The 16,454-nt window shown below is 54.2% G+C and overlaps 1 protein-coding gene across 1 annotated transcript in view; it reads left to right on the forward strand.

Annotated features, from left to right (window-relative positions):
- Positions 1-15,694, forward strand: part of LOC118215406 (homeodomain-interacting protein kinase 3-like) — a 54,946-nt gene extending 39,252 nt beyond the window's left edge. The window contains exons 4-16 of the mRNA XM_035396167.1: positions 256-375; positions 976-1,062; positions 1,481-1,665; positions 3,595-3,754; positions 6,166-6,289; positions 6,549-6,670; positions 7,645-7,769; positions 8,284-8,448; positions 9,671-10,084; positions 12,022-12,168; positions 12,793-13,091; positions 14,500-14,624; positions 15,116-15,694. Coding sequence (XP_035252058.1) covers positions 256-375; positions 976-1,062; positions 1,481-1,665; positions 3,595-3,754; positions 6,166-6,289; positions 6,549-6,670; positions 7,645-7,769; positions 8,284-8,448; positions 9,671-10,084; positions 12,022-12,168; positions 12,793-13,091; positions 14,500-14,624; positions 15,116-15,553 — 2,511 coding nt within the window. The 3' untranslated portion in view covers positions 15,554-15,694. The remainder of the gene's footprint in view (positions 1-255; positions 376-975; positions 1,063-1,480; positions 1,666-3,594; positions 3,755-6,165; positions 6,290-6,548; positions 6,671-7,644; positions 7,770-8,283; positions 8,449-9,670; positions 10,085-12,021; positions 12,169-12,792; positions 13,092-14,499; positions 14,625-15,115) is intronic.
- The last annotated feature ends 760 nt before the right edge of the window (positions 15,695-16,454 follow it).

The raw sequence follows: 16,454 nt of genomic DNA on the forward strand, positions 1-16,454 counted from the left end.
CACTCCTTTTCTCTCCCTGTCTTTCTCTCTCTCCCCCCCATCTCTCTCTCACTCTCTCTCTCTCCTCCCTCTCCTTCCATCGCTTTCTCTCTCCCCCATCTCTCTCTCTCCCCTATATCTCTCTCTCTCTCTCTCTCTCTCTCTCTCTCCCTCTCTCTCCCCATCTCTCTCTCACTCTCTCCTCCCTCTCCTTCCATCGCTTTCTCTCTCTCTCTCCCCCATCTCTCTCTCTCTCCCCCTCTCTCCCTCTGACAGATTCGCTACATTTCTCAGACCCAGGGGTTGCCGGGCGAGCAGCTCCTGAACGTGGGGACGAAGACGTCCCGCTTCTTCTGCAGGGAGTCGGACTCCCCGTACGCGGCCTGGAGGCTTAAGGTGGGCCCCCCCCCCCCTTTCCCCATGAGCCATCCTTCCCCCGCACCCCCATGCCCCCCCCCCCCCCACCTGAGAAAGAAATTAAAACCCCCTGTTCTAAACCCACTGTCCTGTTTCGTAACATTTACAGTTCAGTCATTTGTTTGACAAATGTGCAGCGCTAGAGCTGGGAAGATGGGATACTGTTAGGGCGTTTTGCATGTGGGGTGGGGCGGGAGAACGTACCGGTGGCAGTGTAGTATAACGGGTGAGGAACTGGTCTTGTAACCTGAAGGTCACAGGTTCGATTCCAGGGTTGGGCACTGCCGTTGTACCCTTGAGCAAGGTACTTAACCTGCATTGCTTCAGTATGTATCCAGCTGTTTAAATGGATGCAGTGTAAAATGCTGTGTGTAATGTTGTGTAAGTCGCGCTGGATAAGAGTGTCTGCTAAATGCCTGTAATGTCGTGTGGACTCCTGAGGTGTGTGAATGTCCGGGTTCGAAGGGGTCGAAACGGGGCCCGTCGCGGGACGTGCTGGCTACGAGAGGGGGTTGGTGGCCCCTTGTCGCGTGCGTGCTGACTCCGCCCCCCCCCCCCCCCCCCTTCCTGTTTCCGCAGACGACGGAGGAGCACGAGGCGGAGACGGGGATGAAGTCGAAAGAAGCCAGGAAGTACATCTTCAGCTGTTTGGACGACGTAGCGCACGTGAGTGCCCGAGGGCCGCGGAAGGACCCCAGATTCTCCCCGGGTGTCCCCCGTCTGTGCCTGCGCGGTGTTCAATCCAGCTAACGCAGGAATTTCACTGTTTTTAAAGCATAGTCCATAACGTATTTGCTTCTGCGTACAACATATAAAGCCAAACAGTTTGTCTACGGAAAGAAATTTTAGGCAGGATTTGCCTTCGATTGGGTCAGGCCTTCGAGCTAAACTTGACTGATGGATCAGGACGAACCTTCGAGCTGATGACCGAAACCTAACCGCAGTGAAACCCGGTCTGCCTGCTGACGTGCAAGCTAGCCTCCATGGACAGCGCTGTCGTGGAACGTTAACGGTGCCAAGCTCCCCCCCCACCCCCCCGGTCACGTTTCTGGCGTCTGGTTTCTCCCCGACTCTCTGGGCGCAGGTGAACTTGGTGATGAATCTGGAAGGAAGTGACTTGTTGGCGGAGAAGGCGGACCGCAGGGAGTTTGTGTCTCTGCTGAAGACCATGTTGCTGATCGATGCCGAGAAGAGGATCGCCCCGGCTGAGGCTCTGAACCACCCCTTCCTTACCATGCAGCACCTGCTGGACTTCCCCCACAGCAACCAGTATGTACCCCCCTCCCCCACAGCAACCAGTATGTACCGCCCCTCCTCCCACAGCAACCAGTATGTACCCCCCTCCCCCACAGCAACCAGTATGTACCCCCCTCCCCCCACAGCAACCAGTATGTACCCCCCTCCTCCCATAGCAACCAGTATGTACCGCCCTCCCCCACAGCAACCAGTATGTACTGCCCCTCCTCCCACAGCAACCAGTATGTACCCCCCTCCTCCCATAGCAACCAGTAATGTACCCCCCTCCCCCCACAGCAACCAGTATGTACCCCCCTCCTCCCATAGCAACCAGTAATGTACCCCCCTCCCCCCCACAGCAACCAGTATGTACCCCCCTCCCCCACAGAAACCAGTATGTACCCCCCTCCCCCACAGAAACCAGTATGTACCCCCCTCCCCCACAGCAACCAGTATGTACCCCCCTCCCCCACAGAAACCAGTATGTACCCCCCTCCCCCACAGAAACCAGTATGTACCCCCCTCCCCCACAGCAACCAGTATGTACCGCCCTCCCCCACAGCAACCAGTATGTACCCCCCTCCCCCACAGCAACCAGTAATGTACCCCCCTCCCCCACAGCAACCAGTATGTACCCCCCTCCTCCCATAGCAACCAGTATGTACCACCCTTCCTCCCATAGCAACCAGTATGTACCGCCCTCCTCCCACAGCAACCAGTATGTACCGCCCTCCTCCCATAGCAACCAGTATGTACCCCCCTCCTCCCACAGCAACCAGTATGTACCCCCCTCCTCCCACAGCAACCAGTATGTACCGCCCTCCTCCCACAGCAACCAGTATGTACCGCCCTCCTCCCATAGCAACCAGTATGTACCGCCCTCCTCCCATAGCAACCAGTATGTACCGCCCTCCCCCACAGCAACCAGTATGTACCGCCCCTCCTCCCACAGCAACCAGTATGTACCCCCCTCCTCCCGTACCAACCAGTATGTACCCCCCTCCCCCACAGCAACCAGTATGTACCCCCCTCCCCCACAGCAACCAGTATGTACCCCCCTCCCCCACAGCAACCAGTATGTACCCCCCTCCCCCACAGCAACCAGTATGTACCCCCCTCCTCCCACAGCAACCAGTATGTACCGCCCCTCCTCCCACAGCAACCAGTATGTACCCCCCTCCCCCACAGCAACCAGTATGTACCCCCCTCCACCACAGGAACCAGTATGTACCGCCCTCCCCCACAGCAACCAGTATGTACTCCCCTCCTCCCACAGCAACCAGTATGTACCCCCCTCCTCCCACAGCAACCAGTATGTACCACCCCATCTCCCACAGCAACCAGTATGTACCCCCCTCCTCCCACAGCAACCAGTATGTACCCCCCTCCTTCCACAGCAGCCAGTACATTCTCCCGCCCCACCCTGCATGCAGTGCGCATTCCCTGCGACGCAGCACTGCAACCCTGCAGTGGGCTCCTGCCACTTTTCCCACCCTTCTTCCCAGCCCGTGGGAAACGTCGTCCCACGCATTCAAATGTGGGAACCGTTAGAGACGTTCACACGCTGATCCCTGTCAGACGAACGTAGCCGAGCTCAAAGCCATAGCCATAGCGCGTGGGTATGAAGCGCATAAATCAGCCTGTCCCCAGCGCTGGCTTGAGACCTCCAGCAGGTGGCGCCCTGCTGGGCCTGTCCTCAGCGCTGGCTGGGGACAGGCCCAGGAGGGCGCCACCTGCTGGAGGCTGAAAGCTGTCGGGAAAGTTAAGCAGCGGTCGCTTTCTTGGCCGCGATGAGAAACGCGGGACAGCTCAGCGCGGCGGCGATGCCTGTGACGAGTCGGACGAGCGGTCGGCCTTCGCGAGAACGAAACGGAAGATTGACGACCTCCTCCTTTCTCTCTTCCTCACCCTTTCCTCTGTTTGTGTTTGTCGCCCCCCTCCCTTTCCCTTTTCCGCTCACAGTGTCAAATCATGTTTCCACATCATGGACGTGTGCAGATCGCACTCCAGCACCTACGACACCATGAACCGCAATAAGACCCCCTTCATGAGACCGGTCACCTCAACCAACGCTGCAAACCTGACCGTGGCTTTCAATAAGATGGGCCCCGTGCACACTCAGGTAAGCGCTGTTCGCTCGCGCTGTTCGGTTCCAACCGTTTTGTTACCCTTCTCCGTTCCGTTCGGCTTTTTCGTTACGTTGTTCTGTTTCGTTCTACTGTTCTGCTATGGTGTTTTGTTATGCTGTTCTGTTCCTTTCGGCTGTTCCGTTACGTTGTTTTGTTAAGCTGTTCTGTTCCTTTCGGCTGTTCCGTTACACTGTTTTGTTGAGCTGTTCTGTTCCGTTCGGCTGTTCCGTTACACTATTTTGTTGAGCTGTTCCGTTCCTTTCGGCTGTTCCGTTAAGCTGTTCTGTTCCGTTCGGCTGTTCCGTTACATTATTTTGTTGAGCTGTTCTGTTCCGTTCGGCTGTTCCGTTAAGCTGTTCTGTTCCGTTCGGCTGTTCCGTTACATTATTTTGTTGAGCTGTTCTGTTCCGTTCGGCTGGTCCGTTACACTATTTTGTTGAGCTGTTCTGTTCCGTTCGGCTGTTCCGTTGAGCTGTTCTGTTCCGTTCGGCTGTTTCGTTACATTATTTTGTTGAGCTGTTCGGTTCCGTTCGGCTGTTCCGTTGAGCTGTTCTGCACCGTTCGGCTGTTCCGTTACACTGTTCTGTTAAGCTGTTGCGTTTCATTATGCTTGTTCCGTTGAAAATGATGGCAGTCTAAATTACCAGAGGGCATTATGCTGAGTGGACGATGGAAAGGAGGCCTGCTGTGTGCCTCATATAGAGGGTACGGGGGAAACACTCATTTTATCAACACCCTCTGTAACCTGGCGAGTAATCACAGAAGATGGCCGCAGTGCAGACGCCGCTCGTCTGTATGTGCAGGAAGCAGGAAGCGCGCGTATGAAAAGATGACGCGGCTCGCGGACCGGGCCGGCGTGGCATTTGGGCCGAGGTTCTGAAGTCCTGGTGCCGCCTTACCGCTTGGCCAGACGGTGCTTCGACCAAGGGCACCGCTAGACCTAAAGACAGAGATCCACACCTTCCTGAAAATCCAGTTGAAGTCTGTGTCCAGTATAACAGTGACAGCATTTTTATTACACGCCTGTCTTAACTACTGCTTGTATTTTTTCCATAGATTGCGTTGTTGCCGTTCTCGTTGTGTTAGTGTTAATCAGTTTAACCTTCAGGGTCCAAGTTGAACTATGCGGTTGTTCCCTGCACTTGGACCGGTACTTCTCTCTAGGGGTTTCGTCATACTTGTTCCTGGTTATGGTTATACACTTTGTTGTACGTCGCTCTGGATAAGAGCGTCTGCCAAATGCCTGTAATGTAATGTAATGGTTGACCGTCGCTATTTTGATACTGTTATGTTGTTATATTATACTGTTATATTCGCTACTGGTTGATACTGGTCGCTATCTGGGGGGTGGCTGACGTAACTACATTCTGTAATCACCGCCTAAATTTGCCACACTTGCTTGATACGTTTTTAGACGTGATGCAGCGAGTTTTGACCGGGGCATTCGAAAAATATTTTCGGTAAGCGTGGTCTGGCGACGCCCGTGGGTCTGACGGCGGACCCGTTTGCCCGCCGGTGACTCGCACGCCTTCGCTAGGTACCGACGCGGCCCGGCTCCCGCCCCGCGTTTCTGACGCACGCCGCGGTCACGTGACCGCGTCACGGCCCGCTTCGCGAAAGCCGTCGAGCGGGCGAGCAGCGCTAGGACGCGCCGGCTCGGTGCCGCCCCTCCCCCATAGCAACGACAGACTCATTAATTCCCTCCGCAGACTCGTTAATTCACAGTATTTTTCGACTTGACGATCGGACGGAATCTTAGTCCGATCGGTAATTTACGCGTCTTCGGGTTCTCGCGTCGATTCGGGAATTTTTTGCGAGCCGGGCTTTTAACACCGTTTTCCGGTGCCCTGAAAAGAGCGTCTAACGGTTCGGTCGTCAGCGTTACTGTTTATTGTTTCTGTCGTTTTTCGAATCGCGGTGAAGCTCTTTCATTCGCACGTGCTGTTTGAACTGAGAACCCCAGCCGTGCGTGGTTTACATAATTACTTTTTTCACAGCGTTTTCAAAGGCAGAGCGGATTTCCTTTAGTCGACTCTGCTTGTGTCATTTCTTAATGGGGAACCTTCAGGCAGCCGAAAGCCAATGGCTGCTGTTCGATAATTAGATTAGCCTGTATTGGGACAAGCGAACCCTGACCCCCCCCCCATCGCACGTGCCTTTCAGTTTGCTGATAATGTATGCCCCCGCGCCTCCCCAGAGTCTGCACTGTGTTTACAATGTCGCCACCTGCAGGGGGTTCGGGGTAGAGCAGCTGTTTTTTTTTTGTTTGTTTGTTTTCTTTTTTTTTTTGGTCAGGATACTTTAAGACTTTCCTTCCTGTTTCCCAGTGTGTTATGACACAAACGCCTCGCTGCTTCTGTTCGGCTTTCTCAGACACGCTCTCTCTCTCTGTCTCCATCGACAGGCTTTAGCCCCACCCCCTCCCTCCGTGATGCATCCTGGGATGCCGCTGCAGACAGGAAGTGCTCAGTTCGGGTGCAACGATTCCTTTCAGCAAGCGCTAATCCTCTGTCCCCCTCCCCTCCAAGGTACGGCCTCTCTGTTTTAACCATCAGGGTAACAATAGTAATAATAATGGATTGCATTCGTGTGCTGCTTTTTATGATCTCAAAGCACTTTCCGCACCGCTAACGTGTTAGCCCTCGCCAGGCCGTGCAAGGCGGCCATTTTGTGCCAGAACTGCACCGCCCGTCGCGGAGCTCAGTCAAGCAGACATGAAAAGGTCCGGTCCGTGGTTCCGTTTGTGGCTCCGTTTTCCACGGCGCCTCCTTCTGTTCCCCCCGACAGGAATCCCGCCCAACCCGAACAAGCCCGCGGGCTACCCGGTCCGGATGGACAACACTGTGCCGCTGGTGACCCAGGCTCCCGCCATACAGCCCTTACAGATCCGGACAGGGGTCATTACACAGGTGGGGCGTCAGACGCACGGACAGACCGTTAACCCTTTGAAGAGTAGGCTTTTTTTTTTTTTTTTTAGAATGTTTTTTCAAAATTTTAAAGTCAGTGTTCTAGAACTCCTTTGCTTTCAATTACCAGTAGTGATTGTGACATCATCATTGGAATGTTTAGTTAAGGACATTCTAATCACATACAGTACTTGTGGTAAGACCACAAGTACTGTATGTGATTAGAATACTCTTAACCTTAAATGGTTAAACAGGTGAAAGACAGACAGACAGACAGACAGACAGAGAGAACCCCACAGCTCATTAAACAGGTTAGTCACAGGAGAAGCTATGAGGGATGTGAGGTATGAAATTGAGCATGAGAGGTCAGCAGACAGGTAATAATTGATGGAAACAAAAAACAAGGTAGAGGTTGGTCAGTGACCATAGAGATGCAAAGCAGGTTAGAGATGAACAGTGTCCTAGCAACCCAAACTGGCATGAGATCAACATTGCCAATCGAGACGTTTCTAACAGAGATTATAGAGATTTATACATACAGTCTCTTTGTCTCAAATGTTTTTGAATTCTAAGTTCCAAATTTCTTGTTTGAGGAAAGGATTTTAGTTTGAGACAAATAATTAACATAGAGGCTTTAGACATGTCTGAGACAAATCATCATCATTGAGACTTCAGACGTGTTTGAGCCAGCCAGTAACCATAGAGACTTTAGACGTGTTTGAGCCAGCCAGTGACCATAGAGACTTTAGACAACTTTGAGCCTGTGACCATGGAGACTTTAGATGTGTTAGAGCCAAACAGTGACCATAGATGCTTTTGACATGTTTGAGGCAGTGACCATAGAGACTTTTTTGAGCCAAGCGGTGATCATGGAGACTTAATATGGATTCATAACGGAGGCTGTTAGAGATGGGCAGGCAGCCAGTGAGCATGTGCGCTAACCGCTAATGGGCCCGGGCCCTCTCCCCCCGCCGCAGACGTGGTCCAATCGGGCGCAGCAGATCCTGGTCCCGACCTGGCAGCAGGTGCAGGCGGTGCCGCCCCCGGCGACCACGCTGGCCTCCGAAACTGTGGCGGGCCCACAGAGACTGGGGGACTGGGGGTGAGTGCCAACGCCGCCGTCCGCACTCACAGCGCGCCGGACTCCCGCCCGCCCGCCCGGCCGCGTGAGCCCCGCCCCCCCGGTGACATCGTGAGCTTTGCTGGGGTGTAGCGACTGCGCGGTTCCTCTACCAATGGGAAGGCTTTGTCAGGCGCTAACCCAGTCTCAGCTGAAACATGCCTATTTAATGGTGTTCATGTACTTTTTGCCCTCTTACTGTTCTTATTATTTGCTCTTTTAATATTTTATTGCTGTTTACTTGATTTTATACAAAGTATGCCCTTGTTCTTAATTGTAGTCTTTTGAATCCACTGTTAGGCACCGTGAGCCACTTGGTTCTTAGTATGAAATGTACTCTGTGAGGTTTATTATTATTATTATTATTATTATTATTATAAAAATTAAATCAATGCATGTGGACAACAAAACGTGCTACAAAATGAGGCATGTGTCTGTGTCACTCTTTCAGTAGCGAGTGCGTGCCAGTAAGCGATAGCAATGTGTGCGTTTTCAGGAAAGTGCGGCCCCACGGCAACCATTACGGCTCCATGATGCCCCAGCCTCTCCTGACCAACCAAATGGCCGTGTCCGCCCACCAGCCAATAAGCATAGGCATCGCACACATGGTGTGGCCCCAGTCTGCCGCGGCTAACAAGAGAAACAAGCCCTGTGCGAACAGGTGAGACACCGCCTCCTCCTGCCCGTGCAGGCCACACCCCGCCTCGGGGACTTAAACGCCTGTCCCGTCCTCTTAGCCGTTAAAACTGGAGGGGGGCGGGGCTCCCGGGTGACTCATCCTGCTGGAGCTGTGACCGTGGGTTTGGCTCCGCCTTCGCTCAGGATTGGCCGGTTTCATACCGGCTGGCCTGACAGCATGGTATTGTGTTTTAGTGTTTCTTTCAGTTCTGTGTAATTTATGTGTGGGATTTCTTCCGAGAATTTCCTCGATAGAATTTCTCATTTCAAATTTGTAATAATTAGTTAAGTAATTTAGAAATCTGTAAATGCACTTTCGGTAATTTTATTTCATTTCTAAATGTCATTTTATGTAGTTAATGTAGTTATGTTTATTGAATTTTTTTGTTTGACGCCTACTTCACCTGAAGTTCCCCCTGGGAAAAATAAAGTTCTTCTATTCTATTCTGTCCTGTTCTGTCCTGTTCTGTTCTGTTTCACTCTGTGCTGTGCTGTTCTTTTCTATTCTAGTCTATTCTTTTCTGCTCTCTTCTGTTATGTTCAATTTTGTTCTATTCTATTCTGTTCTGTTTCATTCTGTGCTGTTCTGTTCTATTCTTTTCTGTTCTATTCTATTTTATTCTGTTCTAACCGGTTCTTTCGTTTCTGTCCTGCTCTATTCTTTTCTATATTATATTCTGTTCTATTTTATTCAGTTCTGTTCTATTATGTTCTATTCTATTTTATTCTATTCCGTCTTATCGTGCACAGCTGGGCTGTTTTTCTTCTAACTACCGCAAATCAAGCTCGCGCTGCGGCACCCGTGGCGTGTTCGCTGGAGCCCGACTCTCGGCCTGCGGCGGCCTGCGCGGCGCCCTTCAGAGGGGGCAGCGGGGGCCGCGAGGGTTCGGGTTGGGGCCGCGCCGTGAGCTCGGTTGGCCGCGGTTAGGAGACAAAGGGGGAAAGACCCTCCCCCTTTTTTAACTTTTTTATAACCAGATTGCTCCTGACTTGGCAGCTTTTATTTGTGGCCTGGCTGGGTTTGAACAAATTTGGGTTTCGCCGGGCGCTCGAAGCAGGCGCCCTGCCGTCGGCCGCGCCGATCGATCCGCTTTAACCCGCCCGGAGACGACTCCCGACGCGTCCGTCGTCGAGGGGCGCGTCCCCTCGTCGCCGTGGACTCCGCTCGCTAAGCCGACGCCTCTTTCTCCGTGTTCTCCCGGCAGGAGCAGCGGGTACGCGCACAACGCGAACGGCGCCCGGACCTCCGCGCGCCCGTCCCCGACGCGCCGCGGCGCCAGGAAGAGCTCCGAGGAGGAGGAGGAGGAGGTGGAGGGGGAGGACTGCCCGGGGGCGGAGCCGGCGCCGGGCGTTGGGGCGGAGCCCGAGGCGTCGAGCTGCTGCCGGGCGGGGCGGGACCCCGACCAGCCGGCCCTCTCCCACAAGCAGCAGCGGCGGCGGCGACGGCGGCGTGGGGGGAGGGGGGGGCGGCAGCAGCAGCAGCAGCAGCAGCAGCGGCCGGTGGGGCGGCAGGCGGGGGAGGCGGCGATGGCGGACTCGCCCAGCCCCATCGTGAGCGTCATCACCATCAGCAGCGACACGGACGAGGACGAGGCGGCCCAGAGGCACTCGCTGGGGGAGTGAGTATCAGAGTCGCGCGCAACACTCGCTTCCATTGGCCAGGGCCCGCCCCGTCTCTGCTCCCATTGGCCAGGGCCCACCCTGTCACCACTCCCATTGGCCAGTTCCCACCCAGTCACCACTCCCATTGGCCAGTTCCCACCCAGTCACCACTCCCATTGGCCAGTTCCCACCCAGTCACCACTCCCATTGGACAGAGCCCACCCAGCACCCGTTCCCATTGGCCAGGGCCCACCCTGTCAACTCTCCCATTGGCCAGGGCCCACCCTGTCATCGGTCCCATTGGCCAGGGCCCACCCTGTCAATGCTCCCATTGGCCAGAGCCCACCCAGCACCCGCTCCCATTGGCCAGGGCCTGTCATGCCACCACACCATAGAACACAACCCCCCCCCACCCCCCTAGTCCTCTTAAATAAGCCTCTCATTGTGCTGGCCGGGGTTTGGAACGCACAAGGCCACAATGGCTGCCTTTCCTGTCATCTCCACCATAGCCCTGTTTACAGGAAGTTCTATTTGTGTTCGAGTATTTTAATCACCGGGGGCCACATCCTGATGGTGTTTGTGGTGTTTTCTCAGGATTCATAAGTGATTTATTGCATGCAGCTTTTTGTAACCGTGCGACATACCAGTGGGATTGACCTTGTGCAGTTATAACGCAACTGAACAGGATTGGGTTTTACTGCAAATACAAAACCAGCTGAAGGGGGAGAGATGGACTTGTTCAGTACAGTAAGGTAGTGTTGCTTATTGCATATTAAATATTATAGTTCATTGTTATAGTTCTGCTCACTTTGTGTCTCTACATACCTATGACCTTTGACCATTTGACCACATGTGCAGCCCCCTGAACCCATGCAGACACACTCATGTGCATACAAACATTTCACTATTTCAGACACATTTTCCAGCCTTGCTCTAGATGCCACTAGAGCAGTGGTAACCAACCCTGTTCCTGGAGATCTACCGTCCTGTAGGTTCTCATTTTAATCCCAAGTTTGGCACACCTGATTCTACTAATTAGCAGTTCATCCAGATCTCTAGCTGTTGAATGAGGTGTGCTTTGTTAGGGTTGGAGTGGAAACCTACAGGACGATAGATCTCCAGGGACAGTGTTGGGCAGCCCTGCTCTAGCAGTTAAATGAGGTGTGACTGTATTAGGGTTGGAGTGAAAACCTACAGGACGGTAGATCTCCAGAAACAGGGTCGGGCAGCCCTGCTCTAGCTGTTGAATGAGGTGTGACTGTATTAGGGTTGGAGTGAAAACCTACAGGACGATAGATCTCCAGGAACAGGGTTGGGCAGCCCTGCTCTAGCTGTTGAATGAGGTGTGCTTTGTTAGGGTTGGAGTGATAACCTACAGGACGATAGATCTCCAGAAACAGGGTTGGGCAGCCCTGCTCTACCTCTTGAATGAAGTGTGGCTGTATTAGGGTTGGAGTGATAACCTACAGGACGATAGATCTCCAGAAACAGGGTTTGTTTCCACTGCACTAGCTGTTAAATGAGGTGTGCTTTGTTAGGGTTGGAGTGAAAACCTACAGGACGATAGATCTCCAGGAACAGGGTTGGGCAGCCCTGCTCTAGCTGTTGAATGAGGTGTGCTTTGTTAGGGTTGGAGTGATAACCTACAGGACGATAGATCTCCAGAAACAGGGTTGGGCAGCCCTGCTCTTGCTGTTGAATGAGGTGTGCTTTGTTAGGGTTGGAGTGATAACCTACAGGACGATAGATCTCCAGAAACAGGGTTTGTTTCCACTGCACTAGATGGAGGTAACAGAAAATCAGTAACGATGGCGACTGCAAATGTTTGAATGGATAGAAGTCGCCTGAACACCCCGAAAGCAGGGGTGAGGATACTTGGTCGCCCGTGGCGCCCCGGTCGAGGGTTTTGGGACGGCGTTTGACCGCGCCCCCTCTCTCTCTCTCTCTCCGGCAGGTGCAAGGGCGGCCCGGACTGCGAGGCGTGCCGGGGGGCGCTGAACATGGGGCGCGTGTGCTCCCTCAGCAGCCCCGACAGCACCCTGAGCACCAGCTCCTCCACCTCCGCCCGCTCCAGCCCCTCCCCCTGCAAGCGGCCCAACAGGTGACCGACCCGCCCCCGCGCCCGCGCCTCATCACATCACATCACGTTACAGCCATTTAGCAGACGCTCTTGTCCAGAGCGACTTACATTGCATCCAATGACACGGCTGGATATATACCGGAGCGATGCAGGTTAAGTACCTTCGCTCAAAGGTACAACGGCAGTGTCCTCCCCAGGAATCGAACCTGCGACCTTTAGGTAACAAGACCAACTCCTCAGCCATTATACTACACTGCCACCTCCTTTACTCCAGCGGAGTTTCACTTCAAATCTTCCTCGGTCAGTTCCAGTCTAGTTCCTAGTCAATTTTCACTCGGTCCTCCCAACGCTTTGGGCTTGGACAGCATCAGACCTGGGGCAAATACGTATTTGTTTTGGATTCAAATCCTTTTCTACCCTTTGCTGATCTTGTCTGTTGTATTGCAACCAATGAAATACTCTCAGAAAGTGCAATGCCCGCCTTCTGGTCATATTGACAGGCTCAGTTACGCCAGGCAAGATCAACAGAGCACAGAAAAGTATTTGAATCCGAAACAAGTGCGTAATTTGACCCAGGTGTGGACAGCGTGATGAAATCGGTCGAATCGGTGTGAATCTCTGGCCTTTTTTCCCGGAACCTTCCAGCATGACGGACGGCGAGCAGGAGAGCGGCTGCGACACGGTGGACGGCTCGCCGGCCTCGGACTCCTCCGGCCGAAGCGGCAGCCCCTTCGCGCAGAGGCGCTACATCGGCGGCGGCGGTGGCGGCTGCGGCGGCGGCGGGGGGGCGAACCAGAACCGCAAGCCCCGGGACGGGGGCCGCGGGGGTGGGGCCCCGGAGAGGCGGCCCGCCAAGCCCGCCCCGCGCGCCGCGGCAGTTCCGCCCATGCGGACGCGGAACAACAACTCCGTCTCCGTCGGCGACGAACACATGACCAACGCAGGTGACTGACGCCCGGGGAGGTCTTACAATCTAGACTGAAAACTGAACTGATTTGTTTAATATCTATAATGTAAATCCATAACACGTTGCATTGCATTACAGGCATTTAGCAGTCGCTCTTATCCAGAGCGACTTACACAACTCTTACACAGCATTTACAGGCTTTTTTATTGCTTTATGACACACGTTTCGAACAAAGCAGTAATGGACATAGGTGTCTGAGCTCCTGTTCCCTGAGCTCCTGTTCCCTGAGCTCCTGTTCCCTGTGCTCCTGTTCTCTGTGTTCTGTTCCCTGTGCTCCTGTTCTCTGAGCTCCTGTTCCCTGTGCTCCTGTTCTCTGTGTTCTGTTCCCTGTGCTCCTGTTCTCTGAGCTCCTGTTCCCTGAGCTCCTGTTCTCTGAGCTCCTGTTCCCTGAGCTCCTGTTTGCTGAGATCCTGTTCCCTGTTCTCCTGTTTGCTGAGCTCCTGTTCCCTGAGCTCCTGTTTGCTGAGCTCCTGTTCCCTAAACACCAGTTCCCTGAGCTCCTGTTCCCTGAGCTCCTGTTCCCTGAGCTCCTGTTCCCTGAGCTCCTGTTCCCTGTGCTGTCTAATGGTCTGAGTGGCGGGCGATACGTGGAGCGCTTTTTGACTGCAGACTCTGTAACGGATACGCCCCCTCGTATCTCCTTCCCCGTTCCGGCATCCACACACCCACAGTGCGCTGCTTCAGCCCCACGGCGGCTATTTTTTACGGAACCGCGGAACTTGCGCCTATAAACAAGTCCGCTTTCACTTGGCTTCAGTCGCCGTGATATTCCTGTTTCTTTGTGCTGCCGGGCTGCTCGTTTGTTGTCGGTCAGTGGAAGTTAACGCAGTGGAAGTCAGCCGATGCACTCTTGGCCGCTGGCGGTTTCCACCCGCTGGCGGTAAGCTTCTCTGCTCGAGAGGCGGCTGGGGGCCACGCCCCTAGCGGAGTGGCAGGTCGGGTCTGACCGCGCGGAGGGGGAACCTTCCGGATTCACCCCGTCCGCACGTGTGCACGGTTGACTTTAGAGCAGTGGGCTTTTATGTGAGCGTAGCTGAGCTCTGACTGTCCATCTCTCTCTCTCTCTCTCTCTCTCTCTGTCTGTCTCCCTCCCCCTCCCCTCTCTCTCTCCCCCTCTCTCTCTGTCTCCCTCCCCCTCCCCTCTCTCTCTCTGTCTCCCTCCCCCTCCCCTCTCTCTCACTCCCCCCTCTCTCTCTGTCTCCCTCCCCCTCCCCTCTCCCTCTCTCTCTCTCTCTGTCTCCCTCTCTCTCTCCCTCTCTCTCTGTCTCCCTCCCCCTCCCCTCTCTCTCTCCCCCCTCTCTCTCTGTCTCCCTCCCCCTCCCCTCCCCTCTCTCTCTGTCTCCCTCCTCCTCCCCTCTCTCTCCCCCTCTCTTTCTCTCTCTCAGACGCGACGTGTCAGTCAAAGGGACGTGGTGCGTCCGGCCGGCCCAACCGTAACTCCGCCCCCCTCCTCAACCGCCAGCAGAAGATGACGCCTGCATTCCAGCAGCAGCACCTGGGATTTGCACAGGTCGGTGGCCCCGCCCCTCCACATCCTGCCCCTACCCCTCCACGCCCCGCCCCCCACCCCATCCACACTGCACCTCTGGTGCATTTGTATTTTAATTGTGCGTGGTCCCTGCTAAACAAACAACGAACTAAACTAAGCATCCGAGTTGCGTAAGGTTTTCATTCTTGTACCGCTTTTCATCTAGTTGCGTTCTGTCCTCAGGACCCTGAAAAGTCTTACAGATTTGTCTGAATGTTGTCCAGTGTAACTGTGCACTCTGTAAATCAGGGGTCCTCAATCTTATCCAGAAAGGGCTGGCGTGGGTCCAGGCTTTCGTTCCAACCAATCGGTAGCACACCTGACTCGGCTAATCAACCACTAGAGTCTTTGCTAAGGACCTTGGGAGAAGCGCAATGTGTTACTGCTTGGTTGTAAACTGGTGTGTGTGTGGGTGCGGTTTCTGTTGTCTTTGCGTGTGTTGACTCCGCCCCTTCTCGTTGGCCCCGCCCCAGGTCCAGCACTACGGGTCCTGCCACCAGGAGTGGAACGGAAACTACGGTCACCGGCGGCAACAGGCCTTCATCCCGCCCTCCGTCCACGGGCACCCCTTCCCCCTGCCCCACGGCAGCCCCAACCACACCGCGGCGCACCCCCACCCCGCCCTGCTCCCCTACCCGCCCTCCGGGCCCCTGGTGACGGCCGCGCCCGTGGCCCAGATCCTGGCCCCGCCCTGCAGCACGCGCCCGGTCCTGCAGCCGGCCTACGGCATCTCGCACCCGGGCGGCATCATGCGCCAGGTGGCCGTGGGCATCAGCCACCGGCTGCTGCCCTCCCCGACCGTCCAGAGCCAGTTCAAGCCCCTCTTCCCGCCCCACTCCTACATCGCCTCGCCCGCCTACCCTGGCTTCCCCCTCAGCTCCGCCAAACCCAACCAGTACGCCTACATCTGAGCGCCGGGAGGGGCGGGGCCTCAGTGGTAGCTCCGCCCCCTCCACCGGGCCCAACCGCTAAGAACAACGGCAACGAGAACAAGACGGCGGTTTTGCGCGTTGGAAGCCATGGCACAAGAGAAAAGGAGGGGAGGAAAAAAGAGACTATTTTTTTGAATCATGTAGACTTCGGGTGCAATTGAAACTTTGAGCTTTAAAGAGAAGAGAGAGAGAAAGTGGAGAATGAATTAAAGAAACTCACTTTTAATGTGTTTTGCACATTTGATATACCTTCTCATTGGATCTTCTATGGTTAACTCTTCAAAACAGGTTGAAAACCGGGGGCAGAATTCTGGTTTTGTCCCCCCCTTATTTTTCTATAATGCCTTTAACTTGTGCAAGACACATCTACATTTGTAAAGCCATCCCAGTATCTAGTCGTAGGGCAACAGATGCACCTGTGTCCCCAGTGTGGCGTGTACTCGTTTCAGCTGTTTGTTTTTTTTTTCGGTGTCTTAGTTGTTTCGAGTGTCGAGTCACTTATCGGAAAAAGGTCGTTCTTCACGCTGCATGTCTTCTTGCATGGGCAAAGAAAAAAAAACATTTAGCGGAGAGATGCGTAGACGTTGCTCTTTTATCGTTCGTGTCCCGAAACTTCGCTGCGTTGTATCTCGTTCCCCACACATAGTGCCTTAAATATTTGAGGTTGTTAATGTTACTACTTGTATGTTAATGTACCGGACTGCAGCACTTGAAATGAAAAAATCTGTCGATGCATTTTGTGTATGTGTATATATTCGCGCGTATATATGCATAGATGCGATGTATCGCGTAGAGCAATGCTTATTCTTGAGTTCAGCCTATGTTCGAGAGGTAGCAGATTTCGTGCTCCTTATTAAGGACAGCATGGTTTGCTGAAGCA

Source organism: Anguilla anguilla, chromosome 16 (assembly GCF_013347855.1).
Source record: "Anguilla anguilla isolate fAngAng1 chromosome 16, fAngAng1.pri, whole genome shotgun sequence".
NCBI classification, from domain to species: Eukaryota; Metazoa; Chordata; class Actinopteri; order Anguilliformes; family Anguillidae; genus Anguilla; species Anguilla anguilla.